The following is a 24,053-nucleotide window of genomic DNA, read 5'->3' on the forward strand; positions in this document are numbered from 1 at the left end:
GTCAGCCATAAAAATGTGAGTGGTTGAGTCATTATACTAAGTGAAGCTATTTCCCCTTGTTTATTCCTCCTCCCCCCAGCCCCCCACTGTTCCTCAGACTTGTTAACTCCTGGAAATGTGCTGGAAATGGCCCACCTTGATTATCACTTCAAAAGGTTTTCTTTCCCCCCACCCCACTCTCCTGCTGGTAATAGGTCATCTTAAGTGGTCACTCTCCTTACAATGTAAGTTTTTTTCACGGTCTGTGTGTATATATAAAATCTCGTCACTGTACTTTCCACTTTATGCATCTGATGAAGTGAGCTGTAGCTCACTTATTGCTTATGCTCAAATAAACTGGTTAGTCTCTAAGGTGCCACAAGTCCTCCTTTTCTTTTTGCGGATACAGACTAACACGGTTGCTACTCTGAAAACTTTCTAGCTATGTGACACACCAATCATATATAAATCCTACAAATACCCATGCCCAAGTTATAAATATAGTCATACTCACATCCTTAAAGATATTCTTAGAGTCTGATGGATTCCTCACCAATTGAACATCAGTAGAGGGATGGCTCCTGCTGGGAATTTTCCCTTGACTACTCCCAATTTTACTCAGTCTGGGAACCCTCATTTATATTGTAATTTTGACTACATCTGACACACTTCCTTATGCACGAAGGTGTCAACCCTCCTTTTTCCTTATCTGTATTTCCACACCCCATAAATATTGGGGGTACCCTATTTTTCACAGGTTGTCTGTAGTTCCTCTTATTTTCATTAGCATCTATACACAGCATGTACTCTGCGGTCAGGACACGTGTTGTAAATGATGTTACAATAAGGTATCTTGTGATCTTGAACAGTACATTGCAGCTGATTTTCTGCCACATCACCTGTTGGCACATCTTTCCAGTAGTCTTGTGATCTTACTGGCATAGGGTCAATCTTTGGTCACTTAGCCCTGGTCTACACGAGGACTTTAGGTCGAATTTAGCAGCGTTAAATCAATGTAAACCTGCACCCGTCCACACGATGAAGCCCTTTATTTCGACTTAAAGGGCTCTTAAAATCGATTTCCTTACTCCACCCCTGACAAGTGGATTAGCGCTTAAATCGGCCTTGCCGGGTCAAATTTGGGGTACTGTGGACACAATTCGACGGTATTGGCCTCCGGGAGCTATCCCAGAGTGCTCCATTGTGACTGCTCTGGACAGCACTCTGAACTCAGATGCACAATTGTTTGCCTTTGCTCTGACGCAGGGAGGGGCGACTGACGACACGGCTTACAGGGTTGGCTTACAGGGAATTAAAATCAACAAAGGGGGTGGCTTTACATCAAGGAGTAATTTCAGGCAGGACTTCACGGAGGGTTCCAATAAGAAATGGTGCACCTAAGTTATTGTTCTTATTGGAACAAGGAGATTAGTCTGGCCTCTGATTGATATATGGCTAGATTTACCTCGCTGCACCTTCTCTGTGAGTGACTGCAGTGTGACCTAGAGGAATGAGTCCCCTAGACGGGGGGTGGGGGGGGGGTTTGCAAATGAGTACAAAACAAATCTGGTCTATTTCTTGTTTTGATACACTCCATCTATCTTTTACATCTTTGGCTGGCAGCAGACGGTGCAGAAGGACTGCATGCCATCCACATCTCATGACTGCTCGGCAGAAGATGGTACAATAGGACTGCTAGCCATCCTCATCTCTTGCCTGCCCAGCAGAAGATGATGCAATAGGACTGCTAGCAATCCGTATCGCCTGCCTGCTCACCATAAGATGGTTCAATAAGACTGACTGCAGGACTAAAGAGAATGACCTGATCAAGTCACTCCAAATTTAGTCCCTGCGCCCATGTCTGCCCAGGCGCTCCTGATCGACCTCACACAGGCCACCAGGAGCACCTCGGACATGACGATGACGGCTACCAGTCGTACTGTACCGTCTGCTGCCACAAGGCAATGGGTTGCTGCTGCGTAGCAATGCCGTACCGCGTCTGCCAGCACCCAGGAGACATAGGGTGACGGTTACCTGAGCGGGCTCCATGCTTGCCGTGGTATGGCGTCTGCACAGGTAACTCAGGAAAAAAGGCGCGAAACGATTGTCTGCCCTTGCTTTCACGAGGGAGGGAGGGAACGGGGGCCTGACGATATGTACCCAGAACCACCCGCGACAATGTTTTAGCCCCATCAGGCATTGGGATCTCAACCCAGAATTCCAATGGGCAGCGGAGACTGCGGGAACTGTGGGATAGCTACCCACAGTGCAACGCTCCGGAAGTCGACTCTAGCCTCGGTACTGTGGAAGCGCTCCGCCGAGTTACTGCACTTAATGCACTTAGAGCATTTTCTGTGGGGACACACACACTCGAATATATAAAATCGATTTCTAAAAAACCGACTTCTATAAATTCGACCTTATTCCGTAGTGTAGACATACCCTTACTCATGTCAAGCATTCTTAAACCTTTGGCCGAGTACGGCTAAGCTGAAATCTGACAGGCCTCAGCCTGCAGGCCTTGCATTTCAGCCATGCTGCACTTATATACCTAATGCTACTTATCACTCTTATACTTCTATAATCCTACCATTGAAATCTAGTTAGCATACCTTAATTAGAAGTAACTTAGTATCCGAGTTAATCATTACATCACAACCATAAATGGATAATAAAATGACCTAACTGACTAACTTGCCCCCTCAGACTGTGCAAAGGGCCCATGCTGCGAGTGGAGCAATTGTCCGTGTCTCAGCTAGAAGCCCCCTGATGAGGACGTGGAGACAGTGCAGTGAGCTGCCAGCCTTGTGCCCTGACAGGAAGAGGGGGTGGAGATGCTGGGCGAGAGCCCTGGTTTTACTTCGCCCCTTTCAGACAGTGAGCACCACGGGGGATTCTGGCCAAGACCGGCACAGGGCTCAAAGGGCGGAGCTCCTAGTGCCCATTCTGCAGCTGAGCTTCCAGTCGCAGTGGTTCTTGGCGCGGGGATCACACTGCCAATGGCATTCTAGCACTGCCTGCAGATCCCTCAGCTTTCCACCATCCGCGCCCATGCAAGCTCCAGCCAGAACCATCCCACAGACTCATTCTAAGGGATCCATTTCTGTCACATGTACCGGTGCATTGAGCAGGCTCCGGACAAGGATCCTGCCCTGGGACAGAGACTCTCAGGCCAGGTGGGCACTACAAACTCACATCGGTATAACTACATTGCTCAGGGGTGTGAACCCTCCTAGCGACGCAGTTAACCTAACCCCTGTGTAGACGGAAGAGCATCTCCTGCCAACGTAGCTACCGCCTCTCAGGCAGTGGAGTCACCATGCTGACGGGAGAATCTCTGCCATAGTAACATCTTCACGAAAGCGCTACACCTTTAGACATGTAGACAAGCCCCCACTGACTCCACAAGGAGAAGTACTAAACCCTCACTGCTGCAAACTCATTTCAAGATCTGTGTACTTTGCAAGGTAGCTGACCCTCCCGCGTCTAGCTATTCACAGTGTTATCCATCCTCTATCCCTCTCCAGTCCCCCCGCCAAAGTTCCCCTCTCCCATTCCCTCCTTCCCACTCCCTGGAGGTACTTTTTCTTTCCTCTCCCCACCCCTCTGCCCCCCACCTTTCTCTGACCCTGTTCACGGATATAATCCTACAGAACCATACAGCATGAGAACAAGCAGACTGGGCAGTCACTGCAGGACTGTGAGATGGGTCTAGCCTGCTCTGTATGGTACTGACAGGGCCCCGGGCTACCCTGAGTCTCAGGGATGGATGCTCAGCTGGAATCCTCCACCCCAGACCCAGAAGAAAGGGAAGATTTTCTCCCCATTGAAAGAAGCCTGTGGGAAAGTGAAGATCGGGGCCAGATCATCAGCATAATTAAATGCCACCAACCCCCCTTCATAGTCCAGAGAGACCCGGATCCTGCTGGGTTCTCTACTCAAGGACAGGCGGGTGACAGGCGAGGTTTGAGCCCGATAGTCTCTGGCATTGCCCCATTTCTGCACCACCCAGACCCCATTCTCGGGGGTAAAGCCAACCTCTTCCTTCCTCAGCACAGACTGTCTAGCTACCCCCACAGCCCAGTCTCCGGCTACTCCTCTCTCCACCTTCACCTGCCAGGAATGTTTCCCCGAGGTGAAGCCCTCAGAGCCCACCACACTCAGCAAATAACGAAATCTCTCCGGTTTGTAAGGCAACGTCTGGCTCTCATGTCCCCGGCTCACGGTTCTTCGATCATCAGACAGGACGAGCTCAGGATGTGCCGTGTCTGGATCCAGAGTCACATTCGCTGGGGAGAGACAGAATCAGAGCGTTATCGGCACACATGGGTCAATGACAGAGCGAAAGGATCGGCTGGGCCAGACCTGAGCCTCAGAATCTTCCCCCCTGCACTCACCCACTTCGGAACAATACTGTGTAACATATATGTATGCCAGTCGGTGCTGCTCTCTATACAGCTAACTATCGACACAGAGAGAGAGATAACATGGCAAAAATACTTCACTAACGCAGCGTTAAGATGCCTGGTGAGACCTTGCACCCCTCAAGAAAGTCAGTTCAGCAAAACTGAATCTTGTGAATGCCGGGACATAGCGAGTTCAGGTAAACACCTTCGCAACCTTAACTCTGCCCTCTGGAGCTGGCAATGGCCTCTGGGAATTATCTGCATGCACTGCAGCTGTAATCCCTGTGGTAGGTGCTGCTGTACTGAAGGGTGGAGGAATAAATTGAACCATCTTGGAAGATCTGTGATTGGGATAGGAGGTGATCTGGGTGACTGTGGCCCTCTGCGTGTGTGTGTGTGTGTGTGTCCCCCTCTCTCCCTGGCCCCTGTGTGGGTGATCAAAGGAAAGAGGTGCCTGTCTACCTTGGGAGAACCAGGATGCCTCGTTTCAGTGCTGCGCTGGGCAGGCTGGTGTCCCTCGTGAGGCACAGGGCTCCTCTTGCCATGGGGGGGCTGGGCGATGAGTGTGGAAGGTGAGTTTAATGCAGGGTCAGGGAAAGCAGGGTGTCAGTTGGCATCGTGTGCATTAGGGTGAGCTGACTGTAAAAGGAGTTGCAAGATTTAGCAGCTGTGGTGTTCTTTCTGTGGCGTGGGCTGAGATCGAGCGTAGGGCAGGCGTAGGGAGCTCCTGCTCAGTACAGTGCAAAGGCAGAGCCTGAGTATGTCATGGGTGTACTGAGGCATGGCTTGAGTGGGCAGAGTTAAGGTTGTGTGTTAAGGCATGTCCCTTAGCTCTGTATTTCCTGGTTTTCACAAGTTTGAGTTTTGCTGCACTTGACGTTCTGGAAGGCGCGAGTTATTGCCAGGCAGCCTCAGCTCTGGGCTAATGACGTTTCTGACATTTAATTTCTGAGTTTTTTTAACAAAAGGAGAAATGTTGCTAGTAGGAGAGAGCGGCCATTCTGGCCTTGTAAAGATCATATGCATGCCCTCCCCCCTACCCCATTTATCCACCTCCCCATAACGTCCTCTACCCTTGCTGAACCCCAAATGCTCTCCCCCATCCCCTGCTCCAATCTCGCCCCTCCAAGCAAACATTCATGTGTCCAATTTCCCCCCCACAAAATACTTTGAGGATATTCTGTGACCCAGGGGACTCTTGGTGCCAACTGGCAGAGGGTCCAGGGGTACACGAAGTTTACAGGGATCCCCTGGGACGGGTATTTACATTCTAGTTCACCAAAGAGTGTCACGTAAGTCTCTACAGAAAGCCTGTGTCACGCTGGTCATTGTAATCATTGCGGGATGTGTGTGCGGATAATGTGTAAGGAGAGGGGTGTGTATGTTGGCAATCGTGTCCTTGAAGTTAAAGGCAGATCACCCAGAGGTAGATGCCTGAAGGCAGTTCCACCAGACAGGAGGCAGGAGACACGTATCACCCTGGCTGACTATGGTGAACTGTCTCTCACAATGACAGTGTATTTGCATACGGAGTCAAATGCTAATGAAGAAATTGTGGGGACTTCAGGAGAAGACATTAACAGGAAGAGGTGAACAGCTGGGGTGGGGGAAGGGGGTGGAACCCTGTTTTCAGGTGAAGAACAAAGGACTGGTCTAATATATCTGTGGATACAGACGGATGCCCAGGCATCCTTCATCTGGGAAGACAAGCTGACAAAGGGCTTGGTCTTAGGAAAGGAAGGTCTCGGCCTTCGGGATTGAAACGTGCCGTGAGAAGGTCTTTGGGTGAGCAGGACCTTATTAGACAAGAGGCATCTTGTTAGTTAAGTTGAGGCTCTAGGATGTGTGTGAAGATTTTAGTTGCTATATAACCTTAGTCTCCGGTATTTCTGCTGGCTTCATTTCAGTCTGTGCTCCATGTTAAATACACGTATACATGATTTCTGTATAAACAAATCTAAGCGCCATGTGTTAAGTGGAACTGTGTTCTAAGGTCTAACTAATAGGCTGGTGTGTTCTGGGAACAGTGGGTCTGGTAATTCTGTGAGTGTCCTGATTATCAGGGGCTGGACACGCTGGGGGATGCTCGGAGGACTGGGGGGTTGGAGTGTGGCTATCGCTAACCCGTGTGAGGGACAGTGGAGCCCGCACAAGCTGAACGGGGAGTGCTTGTGTTGCCCTGCAGCTGGTGGTATCAGGGAGCTGACCCATGGCAGGCACAGACAAGACGACCCCATGCTAAGGGCAGGTGGCAGCGAGGTGCCTCACAATCCTGGGCACCCCCGGGAAGCGTTATACATTTCCCAAAATAATAATAATAAATATTTTTTTTTAAAACCAATGGGCAGATTTAGCAACATGCCTTTTGCCTTTGAGCTTTTTCCAGATTTCTGCCCTAGGTGGGCTTGACATTGGCTGGGTGGACTCAGGATCAAAGGCTTGCTTCTTATCCCCTTGAGTTCATCACAGTTTCAGGGTAACTGCTTCTGTATTCACCCTTCACAGTTCTTCCAGGCACCCTCTTAAAGGTTTTGGACTCCCAGCCATCACCTCTCATGGGCAGAGATCCACGTCTCACTCCCGCCTGACTTGGGCTTTTAAGGCTGCACAGCTCCCCGCCTCACCCCGGGATATCCCCAGCAAGCCAGACTGCCTAAACAGGCCAGGGCCTACGCTTTGCTTTCTCTCTGAAGACAACAAGCAGTGTATTGCCCACAGCTATATGTTTCCACACAGCTCCTTCTAAGCAACCACGTTTCTTCTTTTAGATAAAAGCATGACAGAGAATAAATATTAAAACAATAAAGCTCGAAAGCTGACCTGAGATTTCCCTGTCCCCCCAACTCCAATCTACAGCTCTAGAAGGTTTTAGTCCTTCAAACCCCACATCTGGATATTTCCCAGGGTTTGAAGTTTAGATCCAGAACCAGAGCAATGGCTGGGCAGATCAGCCATATCTTTATCCAACTCTGGCCTTTGATCTTCGCCTTCTGTAACAGGTAATCAACAGAAAAAACCCTCCCCTCAGAGTGTAACTTCAAAAGGCTGGATTTTTGCATTGACCAGAGGTAAGTAATTTGCATTAACCTCGCCCTAGGGACTCCCCAGGAAATCCGCTTAATATTTATTGTCCCAAAAGTCCATACTTGTCTGGCACATTTTCAATACAGCCTTTTGAACCGCCATGTCTTACATCCATCACATCTCCTCACTAGAGAGGTTATACACAATCCTGGCCCACAGCAGTACATACAGTTAGTACAATAAGATCTTTCAGTGATATTGCAGGAAATTGCCCTATCTACAGAGCCCAAGGTCAGCTCCCAGACTGCTGCGCTGGGCATCACAACATGGGGAATAGATGGCCAGCCCTCTGTGGAGAAAGAGGTGGTTAGAGACTATTTAGAAAAGCTGGACGTGCACAAGTCCATGGGGCCGGATGAGTTGCATCCGAGAGTGCTAAAGGAATTGGCGGCTGTGATTGCAGAGCCATTGGCCATTATCTTTGAAAACTCGTGGCGAACGGGGGACGTCCCAGATGACTGGAAAAAGGCTAATGTAGTGCCAATCTTTAAAAAAGGGAAGAAGGAGGATCCTGGGAACTACAGGCCAGTCAGCCTCACCTCAGTCCCCGGAAAAATCATGGAGCAGGTCCTCAAAGAATCAATCCTGAAGCACTTACATGAGAGGAAAGTGATCAGGAACAGTCCGCATGGATTCACCAAGGGAAGGTCATGCCTGACTAATCTAATCGCCTTCTATGATGAGATTACTGGTTCTGTGGATGAAGAGAAAGCAGTGGATGTATTGTTTCTTGACTTTAGCAAAACTTTTGACACGGTCTCCCACAGTATTCTTGTCAGCAAGTTAAAGAAGTATGGGCTGGATGAATGCACTGTAAGGTGGGTAGAAAGTTGGCTAGTTTGTCGGGCTCAACGGGTAGTGATCAATGGCTCCATGTCTAGTTGGCAGCCGGTGTCAAGTGGAGTGCCCCAGGGGTCGGTCCTGGGGCCGGTTTTGTTCAAGATCTTCATAAATGATCTGGAGGATGGTGTGGATTGCACTCTCAGCAAATTTGCGGATGATACTAAACTGGGAGGAGTGGTAGATACGCTGGAGGGCAGGGATAGGATACAGAGGGCCCTAGACAAATTGGAGGATTGGGCCAAAAGAAATCTGATGAGGTTCAACAAGGATAAGTGCAGGGTCCTGCACTTAGGACGGAAGAACCCAATGCACAGCTACAGACTAGGGACCGAATGGCTAGGCAGCAGTTCTGCGGAAAAGCACCTAGGGGTGACAGTGGACGAGAAGCTGGATATGAGTCAGCACTGTGCCCTTGTTGCCAAGAAGGCCAATGGCATTTTGGGATGTATAAGTAGGGGCATAGCGAGCAGATCGAGGGACGTGATCGTCCCCCTCTATTCGACATTGGTGAGGCCTCATCTGGAGTACTGTGTCCAGTTTTGGGCCCCACACTGCAAGAAGGATGTGGATAAATTGGAGAGAGTCCAGCGAAGGGCAACAAAAATGATTAGGGGTCTGGAACACATGAGTTATGAGGAGAGGCTGAGGGAACGGGGATTGTTTAGTCTTCAGAAGAGAAGAATGAGGGGGGATTTGATAGCTGCTTTCAACTACCTGAAAGGGGGTTCCAAAGAGGATGGTTCTAGACTATTCTCAGTGGTAGAAGAGGACAGGACAAGGAGTAATGGTCTCAAGTTGCAGTGGGGGAGGTTTAGGTTGGATATTAGGAAAAACTTTTTCACTAGGAGGGTGGTGAAACACTGGAATGCGTTACCTAGGGAGGTGGTAGAATCTCCTTCCTTAGAAGTTTTTAAGGTCAGGCTTGACAAAGCCCTGGCTGGGATGATTTAATTGGGGATTGGTCCTGCTTTGAGCAGGGGGTTGGACTAGATGACCTTCTGGGGTCCCTTCCAACCCTGATATTCTATAATTCTATGATTCTGTCCAGCTACAGTGGAAGCTCTCCACCTCCAGAGTCTCTTGGCTCCTCTGTCCACACATGCTCAGTATGATCCCCTTAGTTCATGAGCAGTACTACCTGTCCAATAATGCTCTGAATGTTGCTCCCTCAAATGATCTCAGATTTGGATCACTGACCCTAGCCAGTGCCCCCTGAGGCACATCAAATTTCAAGGCAATCCATGTAACCATGACAATTTTAGAGCACTTAGAAGAGTGAAGATTTTCACAGGAAGCTGGTTGGTACCTTAACTTGACCAGACCTGGCAGCCCAGTATCATTTGTACAGTCCCCAGCAGATCCCGGTGGTTGGGTTGGGCCCTGTATGCATTACTTCAGTTCAAATATTAAATTGCAAGAAATAGTTTTATTCTGAAGTCACGCCTACATTACACACTTGGGACATCTCAATTTTTCTTCCAAAGATAAATATAGTTTTACCTGAATGAACTACTCCAAAGTCCTGTGTTTGGGGTGGGAAGAAGTATAGAAATGCAAATATATTTAAATATTACCTTTCTTTAGGGTTGAGATGCAAGTCTCTTCGCTTGGGTCACTCACAGCCCCATCCTCACACACAGCCGAAACCCGGAATCTGTAGGGTGTCTCAGGACTCAGTCCATCAATGCTATAGAACTCGGTTCTCTTTTCTGTCCTTCGTTCCAGCCATTTGTCTTTCCCCTCCTGACTTGTATCTCCTGCCTCCTCTTTATATTCCACCTTATACTCCCTTATTCTGACTCCATCTCCAGTGACACTTGGACTCTCCCAGGTGAGGGCGATGGCAGATGAATCTACAATAACTGTTACGGGCTTCCCAGGCGGGCTGGTAAGAGGGAGAGTCTTCACAGGATTACTCACATCGCTGCTCTCGCTGAGCCCTGGTTTGCTCACTGCAGCGTATCGGAACTGGTACTCGGTGTTTGCATGTAGCCCTGTTACTGTGAATGTCTCTTGCGTGTTATTTACATTCACAGCCGTCCAGTTCTCCTGTCCTACAATTCTGTACTCTGCCCGATAGCCGGATATCTCAGCCCTTCCATAGGCTGCTGGGTTAAACTTGAGCTGCACACGGTCATGTTTGATTCCATCAATCAGGGGAGGAAGAGGCTTTGATGGAGGCTCAAAGTTGGTGCTGATCAGCTCTCCCTCCTCATACAGGTAAATGGAAGTGCCTGGATTGTCCTTGTCTGGAACAGAGGACACAATGAACCGAATCTTCCCGTTAGATTTGTTGACACTGACAAAATGTGAAAGGGACTTTGCAGATTTTCGAGCTTTTTTATATATTTCTTTTCCCTCAAACCACACTTTGGATTTTGGTTTCTCAGCGACAGAACTGGCTGCTGCAGGATCATGAGTTTCCTTTATATACTGGGTCTGAAGCCACTGTTTTAAATCTGATAAATATGGCTCCTCTTCATGCAGTGAGGTGAATGTAAAGGAGACGATAAAGTCAAGCTCAGGGTCGAGTACTATTTCATCTAGTTTACTCTGAGAGGACACCACTTTTACATTGCTTAGGATCTTAAGGTAGGAATTCACATAATTCATCTCTTTCTCCTTTGTACCCAGAAATTCACTGAGTCTCTGAGTATTGAACGGTGACTGGTTTTTACATGATAAAATATCCACCAGAGCCCCTTCCTCTTTTCCACCTCCACGGATTAACGGTAAGAGTCCTGCTAGCTGTTTCTGGAAAGTCTGTCTGTGTTGCTTACACAGATCTCTGAACTGCTGGATTTTCAGCTTGATTTCGGGGAAGCTTGTGGCAATCGGACTCTTCACCATGTCATTGCATTGCATGTTTACTTCTGCCAGTTCCTCCATAGCAGTCTGAGCATCAGAAATCAGTGTTAAGCTGATCTCACGCACCAGCTGAGCAGCTCTGGAATCCAGCTTGGTCAGCGGGTACAGCCAGACTCTCACTGGTACGGCCTTTTCCCCGCTGTCACCCAGCAGCTTGGGGAGGGTGGAGTATATTTGCATGGCATCTTGGAAATTAGTTGGATTTCTCTCAAGAGCAAAATCACCATGGAACTTGCAGTTAAATTTTGCAGCATTTAATTTTTCCTTTTCATCCATTTTGACAGCTCCTTCCCCTTCTATGGAAAACATGGGTATCTTTTTAATTGCAATCTGGAGCTTTCCCTCTATCTCACGTACATTCTCAGAAGAAGAAACTTCCCGATCAAACACGAAGAAAGCCTGAGCCCCGTACAGCACAGCCGTGACCACATGGGTGGCGGTGCCTTGGTCAAATACAGCAGGATAAGAGACATTCTCTGTTCCTAAATGGTTCATAGTTAGTTGCTCAAACTTTGTTGTGGCAGAGTACTGGAGAGTAACTCTGGCCTGTTGTTTGGATTTTTTGGTGTCATTTAAGTATTTGGCAGATCCACTTACTTCAACCAGCCCCCCCAGGAAACTGGCCTTCAGCGAGGCTGTGACATCGAGGGCACTGGCCTTGTCTTCAATGGTGTCGGATGCGATGATCTCAAATTCAGTCTTGGGTTGTGGTTTTGTGTTTACATCCTTGCGAAGCTGTTCCAGGCCCCACAGCGTGATCCCTGAAATAGTAGAGACAGACACATGGTAACGTAACTGATAGATGCACAGGACACAGAGTGTATCCATGTTTTAATTGTGTCTCGTTTCTGAGATTGAAAAATAACCAGTGACGGACATCACATAAACTGACCTGGTAACATACAAACGTGCCAAGTCAAGGCTGAACTCCACCCCTAACAACCTTCCCTTGCCCCCGGCTTCTTAGAGGACTTTGGAAGATGTGATCTTTTCTGATTTTTTTTTTTAATAAATCCCCCTTCAGAATGACTGAGTTCACTCCCCCCTCAGGAGTACACTGTCCCAGGTAGCAAGTGCTATAGTTATGATTGAAATGTCACTTCCATTAGAAACATCTGGTTTCTTTGATTTAAGAAGCTAGGAATTGCCATGGTTGACCTGATCCGTGATCCATCTAGCCCAGTATTCTGTCTCTGAGAGTAGCCAGCACCAGATCCTTCACAGGAAGAGGCAAGAAACCCTACTATATTGTTGGAAAATCTGCCCTCGTGGAGGTCTCATTGATCTCTAATAGTTGGAGATTGGCTTAAATCTTAAGTATAAGGTTTTATATCCCTTTCTAAACTTTCTTTTCATTGTTATAATCCCCGTATTCTTGTTACCCATATAAACTTCCAGTCCCTCTCAATGTCTAATCCTGGCCTCAGGACATGGAGGTGAGACGAAGGCAGCTGGGAGATGAAGGGAGTTAGCCGGCTGAGTTTGCCAGTGAAGGCAGGCAGGGAGGTAGGGTTTTTCTTTAACTTGAAGGCACTGCACAAGGAAGAACGTGCAATGCTGCACTGCCAACACCACTGCTCGCTCTTCATCTGCCTGCACCTGTGGGGCCCTGGCCAGACGGACATCCTGACTGGAGGCTTCTACCCAGATCCTCATCTTCACTTGCAGGGAATGCAGCCTGCATGTCCCTGCTGAAAACAGCCAGGAAGGGGGAACCAGCTGGTGTGAGAGGTGTCTGTTGGTGGAGTCCCTCAGGTAGCCAGTAAGAGAGCTGCGGGAGGAGGTGGCTCATCTGTGTAGCATCCAGGAGCGTGAGGACTTCATCACCAGGATGGACGTGGAGACATCCGGGATGGAGGACGCTAGCTGACTAGGGATGACGACAGAGGCACCAGAAGAGGAAGAAGACCCGGATGCTCTGCAGAAAGGAGACTGGCTGCTGGCCACCTTAGACAGCAGGCTGTGCTCCACTCCCCACCCCGGCCCGCCATCCATCGAGGTCACGAACTGGCACGCTGTACTGGCCACAGGAGGAGAGGAGCAGACTCCAGTGGCTGAGGAAGAGGAGTCACCTGCTCCCAAGACTGGGAGGCTCACGGCCACCACACCCACCAGGAGGGGACGTAGGGTGGTAGTGGTCAGAGCTCCCTGCAGAGAGGGATGGAAGCCTCCATCTGCTGAGCTGACCTGACGTCCCAGGAGGTGTGCTGCCTGCCTGGAGCCCTCACCCCAGGTGTTCTGGAAAGGTTGCCAAGGCTCGTCCAACCATCTGGCTGCTGCCGCACACTACGCATCTACGTGGGCACTAATGATACTGCCAGCCTGACCCTGCGCAGTGACTCCTGGGCTCTGGGAGTGAGGGTGAAGGAGTCACGGGCGCATGTTGTGTTCTTGTCCATCCTCCTGGTTGAGGTTAAGGGCCCGGGCAGGGACGCACACATCCTGGAGATGATGCATGGCTGTGCGGGTGGTGTCAAATGGTGGACTTTGGGTTCCTAAGTCACGGGAGGCTGTTTCAGGAAGGAAATCTGCTGGGAAGAGATGGAGTACACCTGACCAAGAAGCGGGGGAGCATCTTCGAGCACTGACTTGCCAACCTAGTGAGGAGGGCTTTAAATTAGGATCAAAGGGGCAGGTGACAAAAGATGACAGGTAAGTATCAAAAAAGTGACCTTCACAGAGGGCTAGATGTTGCTGGGGTGAGTGGGAGGTGGAATGGAAAATTTACATTCGGGTCATAGGAGCAACAAGCGGGATAACAGAGGGGGAATCTGCTAAATATCTTGTCTATACAAAAAGGCAAGTTGTATGGGGAATAGACAGGAAGAGCTGGAAGTCTTAGTACATAAGCTAATTTAGTATTTAATTGGCATCACTGAGATTTGGTTCGATAAATCTCATGACTAGAATATTGGTGCATAGCATGTTCAGGATGGAAAGGTAAGCAAAAAAGGGAGGCGGGGTTGTACTATACATCAAGAGTATAGACACTTATGCTGTGGTCCAGGAGGTAAGAGGCTGACCCAGTTAAAATTCTATGGGTACAGATAAAAGTGGTCAGGGGAAAACAGGGGTGATGTTATGGTAGGGGTCTTCTATAGACCATCAAATCCGGAGGAAGAGACGCATGAGGCATTTCTAGAGCAAATAACAGAAATATCCGTACCACAAGACCTGGTAGTAATAGGGGACTTCAACTACCCAGACATCTGTTGTAAAAGTAATCCCACAAAACACAAAGTGTCCAGTAAGTTCTTGGAATGTGTTAGGGACAACTTCTTGTTTGAGAAGATGGAGGAAGTAACAAGGGGGCAGCCATTTTAGACTTGATTCTGACTAAAAGGGAGGAAATTGGTTGCAAATCTGAAAGTAAAAGGCAATTTGGGTGACAGTGTTCATAAAATGATAGATTTTATTATTTTAAGGAAAGGGAAGAGTGAAAAGAGAGAATAAGACAATGGACTTCAAAGGAATAAACAGACTTCATTAGACTCAGAGAACTCTTCAGTAACGTTCCTGGGAAGAAAATCTAAGGAAAAAGAGGAGTTCAGGAGAGCTGACAGTTCGTAAAAGAGACGGTATTAAAGGCACAGCTGCAAACTATTCTGATTTGAAGGTAAGATAAGAAAAATAGCAGGAGGACAATATGGCTTCATCAGGAGCTCTTCAGTAACCTGAAAATCAAAAAGAAACCCTACAAAAAGTGGGAACATGGATGAATTGCTAAGGAGGAGTACAAAAGAATAGTATAAGCAGACAGGGACTAACTCAGAAAGGCTAAGGGACAACATGAGTTACACCTAGCAAGGGACATAAAAGGCCGTAAGAAGAGGGTTTGTAAAAATATATTAGGAGCAAAAGAAAGACGATGAAAAGTGTAGGTCCACTATTTAGTGTGGAAGGAAAGCTAATGACATCAAGAACACAGAAGTGTTTAATGCCTACTTTGTTTCAATCTTCTCTAAAACAGTAAATTGTGACCAGGTGCTTAATACAATTAGAATTAATAATAAGGGGGAAGGCACACAACACAGAATAGCAAATGAACAGCTTAAAGAATATTTAGATCATTAGATGTATTCAAGTCAGCAGGGCTTGACTAAATTCACCTTAAGGAACTAGCTGAAGCAGATCTTGGATCTGTTAGTGATTATCTTTGAGAACTCATGGAGGATGGGTACGGTCCCAGAGGACAGGAGAAAAGCAAATATGGTACCTATCTTTAAAAAGGGAAACAAAGAGGACCTGGGGAATTATAGAACAGTCAGCCTACCTTCAACCCTGGAAAGATACTGGAACAAGCTATTAAACAATCAGTTTGTAAGCACCTAGAAGATAACAGGGTAATAAGTAATAGCCAACATGGATTTGTCAGGAACCAATCATGCCAAACCAACCGAACTGCCTTCTTTGACAGGGTTGCTGGCCTAGTGTTTAGGGGGAGAAGCAGGAGACATGATAGATCTTGATTTTAATACGGATTTTGACACAGTCCCACGTGACATTCCCATAAGAAACTAGAGAAATGCGGTATCGATGAAATTGCTATAAGGTAGGTGGGTAACTCGATGAAAGGCTGTGCTCAGAGAGTAGTTATCAATGGTTTGCTGTCAAACTAGGAGGATGTAGGTAGTGGGGTCCTGCAGGAGTCTGTCCTGAGTCTGGTGCTAATCAGTATTTTGATCCATGACTTGGATAATGGGGTGGAGAGCACACTGATACAATTACCAGATGACACCAAGCTGCAAGCACTTTGCAGGACAGGATTAAAATTCAAAATGACCTTGTTGATTTCAGATCAATTCTCCAGTTTATAAAGATGAAATTCAACAAAGACAAATGCAAAGTACTACACTTAGGAGGGAAAAATCAAATGCACAAATACAAGACGGGGAATACTGGCTAGGCAGTAGTACTGCAAAAAGAGAACTGGGGTTATAGTGGATCACAAAGTGATAGGAGCCCACAATGGGATCCAGTTATGCAAAAGGCTAATGCCATTCTGGGGTGTGTTAACAGGAGTAAGACACGGGATGTAGTTGTCCCGCTCTTGACAAAGCCCTGGCTGGGATGATTTAACTGGGAATTGGTCCTGCTTTGAGCAGGGGGTTGGACTAGATGACCTTCTGGGGTCCCTTCCAACCCTGATATTCTATGATTCTATGATTCTTCTTGGCACTGGTGAGGCTTCTGCTGGAGTATTGTGTCCAGTTTTGGGTGTCACACTTCAGTAAAGATGTGGACAAATTGGAGAGTCCAGAGGAGAGCAACAAAAATGATAAATGGTTTAGAAAACATGACCTTTGAGGATAGGTTAAAAAAACAGGTATGTTTAGTCTTAAGAAAAGCAGACTGAGAGGGAACCTGATAACAGTCTTCAAATATGTTAAGGGCTGTTATAAAGATGACAGTGATCAATTGTTCTCCACATCTGCTGAAGGGAGGACAAAAAGTAATTGGCTTAATCTGCAGCAAGGGAGATTTAAGTTAGATAATAGGAAAACTTTCTAACTATGGGAGTAGTGAAGCTCTGGAACAGGCTTCCAAGGGAGGTTGTGGAATCCCCGTCACTGGAGGTTTTGAAGAACAAGTTAGACAAACACCTGTCAAAGGTGGTCAAGGTGCACTTATTCCTGCCTCAGCACAGGTAGCTGGACTAGATGACCTCTCAAAGATCCGTCCAGCCCTACATTTCTGTGATTCAGTGATATCTAGGGGCAGAGAGTTCGTCATGCTAATCACGTTGCTTTAAAATGTATGTCCTTTTGTTGTTTAAATTAGGTGTATTTTAATTTCATAGTGTCCCCTTGTTCTTGTACTATGAAAGAGTAAATAGCTCCTGCGTATTTACCTTCTCTAACCCATTCATTCTTCTGTATCCCTGTAGCAATTTCCCCTTATTCTTCTCTCCATATGAAATATTTTGTTTTGTCAATCTCTCTTCCTGTGAAATTCTCCCCAGGCCTCTAGTTATTCTCATCATCACTGTCCAAACCCCCCCGGTTTCTGTTATATCCTCTTTGTGATGGGATGGCCAGCACTGAACACACATTGCAGGGGAGGGTGGCCCATTGATTTATATGTAAGCAGGGTTTGAATGAGCTCTCCCCTGCCAGCTAGCTGGGGAGGGGGAAAGGCTTCAGGACAAGACTGTATTCACATGAACACACCCCCTCTGCCAAGGTATCCAGCAGACAGAGCTGTGTTGCCAAAGTGATCAGCTCTGGCTGGTGTTGGGTTAGAAATCACTTTGTATTGAATGAGCATAAGCTTTCGTGAGCTACAGCTCACTTCTATAGCTCACGAAAGCTCATGCTCATATAAATTGGTTAGTCTCTAAGGTGCCACAAGTCCTCCTTTTCTTTTTGCGAATACAGACTAACACGGCTGCTACTCTGAACTTGTATTGAATGCAGGGGTAATGAAATGTTGTTATCCTGATTGTAGGAGTAAAGGGCAGCAGATCTGTGCTTAGCCTGTCCTGTTTGAGGGGGTCACCCTCAACTGAACTGAATTGGCTAAGCAGGAGTTTCGGATGCCAGAGCCCTGTGAAAGTAAGAAGGGGTGGGGGGCAGGTGTCCCTGCTGGGAAGTGTGGGTTCTGCCTAAGAATCATAGGCATGGTTTAACTAGCCCCTTGCTACTGTTTAAAGATAGAGCTAATTAGCACTCTCGAAGTGAGCTGTTGCACCTCTGAAGTCTGGGTCCTCACTGACCAAGGACAGCCACTGTGAGTGGGGTGGGGTGGGGTGGGGGAGAAGGGACAGACCCGTTGAAGGAACTTTTGGTTGTAGAACTCAAGAACCTGAGGCAAAAGACCCTGCCCAGCGCACTCTGGGGTGGGGGGTTGCTCACGGTTTTAGGGTTATGAATCCTGCTTGCAGCGTGATCCCAACTTAATGTCCGGTGACTTCCCTCCTTTCATTCAAAGTTTCTTTTTTGCACTCAGGCTCTGTGCGTGGGAGGGGGGTAGGACAGCCTCTTCGAGGCGCCCAGGGGTGTGTGTAATTGTCCCGGGTTATTGGGTGGGAGCTTGTACCGGTTCTGTGTTGTACTGATTTAACTGGGGATTGGTCCTCCTTCGAGCAGGGGGTTGGACTAGATGACCTTCTGGGGTCCCTTCCAACCCTGATATTCTATGATTCTATGATTCTAAGGGAACCCCTGGATATTGAATCCGGCCCTGGTTGCTGTCAATGTCCCCTGGCAGAAGGGTTACCTGTATAATGCCATTGGAATAGCTCTGATGGCATTTTCCATCCCGTTCCTCAGGCACCCGAGCACCCTGTTCACGGCTTGGCCTGCCACTGGACACAGAGTGGGTGTTTTCACTGAGCTGTCCACAGCGATGCCAGGCCTTTTCCGGGAGCGGGGGACAGTTCATATGGGTCACAGTGATGTGTGTGAATAGCTGAAGTTTTTCCTTCTAATGGGTCCCCTCATGCCCTGAAGATCTGTGTGTAGAGAGGACCCTTCTCACCAGGACCTCACCTGTCCCATGTGGAAATGGGGGGATGAGCCAGCTCGGGGGCACTGTCCCCCTTTCCTAGGCCGACTGCCATGCGGGTGGGGCTGCAGAGATATCGCAGTGGCAGGGGAGTGGATGGAAAGTTTCTCCTTTCTCCTAGTGCAGCCAGTGCTGTAAGGAGGGTCAGCAGGACAGTACCCGGGCAGGTTTGGATGCCCTTTGTTTTTTCCCCAACTCAAATCCCAAACCCAAATGTTCCTAAAAGAAACAGGTGCCAAATGCTTCTTTTTTCTGAAACGCTAAGTTGGGCCCCGGGCTGCCCCCGGGTGACAATTACCTGGGATGAGGGAGTCCTTGCGGCAGTCGTACAGCATCCCCAGCTGGAAAGGGCGGCCCAGAGCCGGCATCGCAATGGTGTCATCTGATCCGGCCATTGTTACACACCCAGATGCTCTCTCCTCTGTCTGACCTGCAAGAAAGAACTGGGGTTACACTTAAGTTTCTGGGAAGCAGATTTAGAATCGAGTCACTGGCTTCAGTCTTCAAAGCTTTTTCCGAACGTTGCCTTGGTTTTAAAAGAATGATGGATCTTCTAGTCTCCACAGGGGACAGGAGAGGAAGAAAGTCACTCAGAGATTTACCTCTCCCTTTTCTCGCCTCAGATTATGAATTCTAAATTTTACATTTCAAAGTAATTGTTCCTTTTAGGAAGAATGGGAAATAGTTATAATTTGATGCAATTTAGAGAGATGTAAGCCACAAAGCAAAACAACTGTTGTATTTTGCTGCTCTCATGTAAGATCCCAGACGTATTGAAAGAACGCTGTGACATGCCAGCAAGCTGGATGTCCTGATAGGGGGCTAAATTGCAGCCAGGGAGCCATAAATACCTGCTGCCCAATGGTTAAGAAGAGAGGCGACAGCTCTTACTTAACGCAAGCCAGAGTATGCCTATGAAGCAGGGGTGAGCAAACTATGGCCCGCAGGTCGAGCCGTTTTAAGCTGGCCCATGAGCTCCCGCTGGGGAGCAGGGTCTGGGGCTTGCTCCGCTCTGGCGCTCCAGCTGGGGTGCCGGGTTGGGGGCTGCTCGAGCTGGGGCGTCGGGGGCCGCACCACACGACTCTCAGAAGCGGCCGCGTGGCCCTGCTTCAATGGTCGGGGGCTGCTCCACACATATGAGCCAGAGAAGGGACACCCCCCTCCCGCACCCCAACCCCAATTTTGTGTGCATTCATGGCTCGCCATACAATTTGTATTCCCCGATGTGGCCCTCAGGCCAAAAAGTTTGCCCACCCCTACTTTAAAGTCTAAATAAAATCGTACACCTTGCAGGCCTTGCACCGTGGAATAGAGCAGGAACATCTGCCAATAGATATAGCATAAGGAAATCTCCCTCTCCGAGACCATTCCCAGAGGAGCGTTAAAGGGAACGGCTCCATTTCATGTCTCTTACCTATACTTACAGAACCGCAAGCCACCCACCAACTGTCTTCCTGTTACACGTTTACCCCAGAATCCATCACACCAGCCTCCTCTTGATATGTGCCCTACAGAGGGTTGTTTTAAAGTTTAATCTCAGCGAATGTATGAACTCAGGCCTTGTCCACATGGGGGTACGTTGGCACTGAGTTGACGCACACTAGTAGCTGCGCACTACATAAGCCATACTCCTAGCATGCGCACGGGACAGCTGTGCCCTCTTTCCAAAATGCCGTACCCCACAATTGTAGCTGAGAGATTTCAAACGATTTAGTTTCAGAGTAACAGCCGTGTTACTCTGTATTCGCAAAAAGAAAAGGAGTACTTGTGGCACCTTAGAGACTAACCAATTTATTTGAGCATGAGCTTTCGTGAGCTACAGCTCACTTCATCGGATGCATACCGTGGAAACTGCCAATTTCCACGGTATGCATCCGATGAAGTGAGCTGTAGCTCACGAAAGCTCATGCTCAAATAAATTGGTTAGTCTCTAAGGTGCCACAAGAACTCCTTTTCTTTTTGCAAATGATTTAGGAAATTATTTGCCTAGTATTAGGAATTGTCACTGATTTATACTTAGCAGTATGAAAATGTGATTGTTAGCTTATATATGAGTAAGTCTGTGAGTCTTTCATGGAGGTCCTGGAAGTCACAGAGTCCATGACTTTCCAGGACCTCCATGACTTCTGCAGCTGCAGCGGCTGGTGCAGCTGACCCTGGGGCTGCCCCAGCACCTGGGTGACCCCGGGGCCAGCCACTCTGGCCACTGCTTCGGCGGCCCCAGACAACTGATCCCGGGCCCTGCCACGGAGCAGCAGTCCAGGAGCAGCAGCGGTGGGGCCCCGGGTTCCCCCCCCGCCTGGAGGAGCAGCAGCGGCGGTGGGGCTACTGGCCGCCACCCCCCCAGGAGCAGCAGTGACTGTCGGAGCACCCCCCCCCAGCAGAGCCTCCCCTGGAGCACCCCTCCTCCCCCAGCACCTAAGATTTAGTGAGGGGCATTTTTAGTAAAGTCACGGACAGATCATTGGCCGTGACTTTTTTTTATTGCCCTTGACCAGTCTGTGGCCTTTACTAAAAATACCCATGACTAAATCATAGCCTTATATATGAGCATTCAGAGAAGTATAATTAGTTGGTATTATTAAGCTGTGGTTTGTTTCGGGAACAATAGAACATAGGACTGGAAGGAACCTCCTGGGTTGAGTCCAGTCCTCTGATACCGTAGGCAGCCCCGTCATATCGTCCCGTTCCTAAACTTACCAAACTCCTTCTTAAAACTAGTCCGTCTGCCCCCACTATTCCTATTGGACGTCTGTTCCACAGCCTCAACCTCACTTCCACTTCGTTTCGGGGGGCTGTTCATAGCGCTGATTTTGACAAATAAATCTCTGTTTTATTCTGGGTCCCGGTTCCCTCAGGGATGCTCCTCTGGTTGAGGTCTATCCTGACAGGTGTCATCAGCTGAGACTGATGAAGTTAAGCACCCCCCCTCCCCACCTATGTGCAAAAACCTGTTGGTATCACAGCAATTTTCAAGGCAGTTGAGTGTGCAGGGGGATTTTAGACTGCTACACAGGAGGAGAGTTTCAACCTTGACTGTCGTGGAGCTACTGCCCCACTAAAATCTAGGTTCAAATGCTGCCCCCTTTGCCATGTGTCACGGGGTCCAGACACCCCAAGGGCAGAACAGGGGGTCCGAACCCCTAAGAACAAGCAATGGATTCAAAGGATTGTGTACAATGCTATTGTGTATAATAATGTTGAGTGAGCTCTTTTCTGAAAGCCTGTGATGTTCTCTACTCACTGATCACTGTGCGAGATGGATCCAGACTGTGGTTAGGGATTTATGTATCGTGTATGTAGAGTCTGGAGCTGGTTCCTAAAGCTTCATCTCCCGCTCCCAGTAGGGTGGTGGCCAGCCAGGAAGGGAGGAGCTGCCTCCCCAGCCAGACAAGACTAACCCCCAGCACCTCGCATTGTACAACCCAGGAGAGACAAATGATGGGTCTCTAGTGTGCAAACAATGTGGAGTGTGTCCCAAAGTGAACTGAGAACTGGGGGGCTGGCTTCAGGCCTTTGGGGTGAGGAACCAGAGTGGAAAAGTCCCCAGGTCTGGTAGTGAAGAACTCGGGGTAGGCGGATTTGGGGATGCTTGGGACTGGAAGGGCTGGTGGGGTCACCCTGCAGGGATAACGAGGCTGCTGGAAGCCAGGGTGAGACCTTTATGCCTGTGGGCTGGATGCTGGTGCCAGGGCTCCGAGCCAGAGCCACACAGGATTAAGGGACCCACGGTCACAGGCAGATGGTGACAGACCGCCTGACTGCTCTGGGGGATCCCCAGAATGTCACACCGCGATATCAGAATGTTTCACATCCAGGCTCGTGCTGTGTCTTGTCACTATTCCCTGTATAACATCAATACAGATTAACCCTCTCTTTGCCACCCTCTCAGCTGCAGCCCGTGGCCAGACTCATCCCACACTGGCACGGCGGCTGGTGCGGGGGGGTGGCTCGTACGCTCAGGGGTGCCTTAACTTGTGCCCTGCCTCAGTGCTTCCTCTGGGCCATTGCAGAGATGTAAGAATGCCCCTGCCATGTCTCCTCCAGCCCCTGGCGCACCCCAGAACACCCCGATACCCCTCTGTGCTGGGGTCTTGGAGAGGGGGCCTAGGGGCTCTCTGAGGTGGGGGTTGTCATAAATATAAAGGGAAGGGTAAACCCCTTTAAAATCCCTCCTGGCCAGAGGAAAAATCCTCTCACCTGTAAAGGGTTAAGAAGCTAAAGGTAACCTCGCTGGCACCTGACCAAAATGACCAATGAGGAGACAAGATACTTTCAAAAGCTGGGAGGAGGGAGAGAAACAAAGGGTCTGTGGGTCTGTCTATATTCTGTCTTGGCCGGGGATAGACCAGGAATGGAGTCTTAGAACTTTTAGTAAGTAATCTAGCTAGGTACGTGTTAGACTATGATTTCTTTAAATGGCTGAGAAAAGAATTGTGCTTAATAGAATAACTATTTCTGTCTGTGTATCTTTTTTGTAACTTAAGGTTTTGCCTAGAGGGATTCTCTATGTTTTGAATCTAATTACCCTGTAAGGTATCTATCATCCTGATTTTACAGAGGTGATTCCTTTACTTCTATTTCCTTCTATTTCTATTAAAAGTCTTCTTGTAAGAAAACTGAATGCTTTTTCATTGTTCTCAGATCCAAGGGTTTGGGTCTGTGGTCACCTAAGCAAATTGGTGAGGATTTTTACCAAACCTTTCTCAGGAAGTGGGGTGCAAGGGTTGGGAGGATTTTGGGGGGAAAGACGTGTCCAAACTATGTTTCCCAGTAAACCCAGTTAGAGTTTGGTGCTGGCAGTGGATATTCCAAGGACAAAGGATAAAATTAATTTGTACCTTGGGGAAGTTTTAACCTAAGCTGGTAAAAGTAAGCTTAGGAGGTTTTCATGCAGGTCCCCACATCTGTACCCTAGAGTTCAGAGTGGGGGAGGAAGCTTGACAGGGGTATTATCCAAGGGGCTGTATCAATATCTTCTACTGTATCAAAATCTCCAGCTTCCCTGCTTTCACCTCATTCCCCTCCTGTCTATCACAAATGCTGCTGCTAAAGTCACTCCCTCTCCAAGCGCATTCTGTCCTCCTCACTTCCCCTCACTGACTTCTGGCCTGTTACCACGTTCAATCCAAATTCTGTGGGCCTGAGCCCCATTGCCCTGCACCTTGTCACCTACGCCAGCGCAAAATGGATGTAAAGCGTTGCCCAGCAGGAACGAAAGTGCTTCACACCCCAAAGTACACTGGTGTAATTCACTTCACAAGGGGCCGGGTGACAGGAAATCAGAGTCACTGAGCAGAGTCCAGCCTGTTACATGCGTCATCTCCCTGTATCCTGCTTCCTTGGTTTCATCTCTCGCTCTCTCTC

The 24,053-nt window shown here is 48.4% G+C and overlaps 1 protein-coding gene across 6 annotated transcripts in view; it reads right to left on the reverse strand.

The window, feature by feature from the left end:
• Positions 1 to 3,610: 3,610 nt before the first annotated feature.
• LOC140905753 (uncharacterized) overlaps positions 3,611 to 24,053 on the reverse strand; it is a 172,666-nt gene continuing 152,223 nt past the window's right edge. For all 6 annotated transcript variants that reach the window (XM_078851235.1, XM_078851233.1, XM_078851232.1 and 3 more), the window contains 2 exons: positions 9,887 to 11,941; positions 3,611 to 4,268 (listed from right to left, as the gene is read on the reverse strand). In XM_078851235.1, coding sequence (XP_078707361.1) covers positions 3,739 to 4,268; positions 9,887 to 11,941 — 2,585 coding nt within the window. In that variant the 3' untranslated portion in view covers positions 3,611 to 3,738. The remainder of the gene's footprint in view (positions 4,269 to 9,886; positions 11,942 to 24,053) is intronic.

The sequence above is a fragment of the Lepidochelys kempii genome, chromosome 2, assembly GCF_965140285.1.
Source record: "Lepidochelys kempii isolate rLepKem1 chromosome 2, rLepKem1.hap1, whole genome shotgun sequence".
In the NCBI taxonomy this organism is placed as follows: domain Eukaryota; kingdom Metazoa; phylum Chordata; order Testudines; family Cheloniidae; genus Lepidochelys; species Lepidochelys kempii.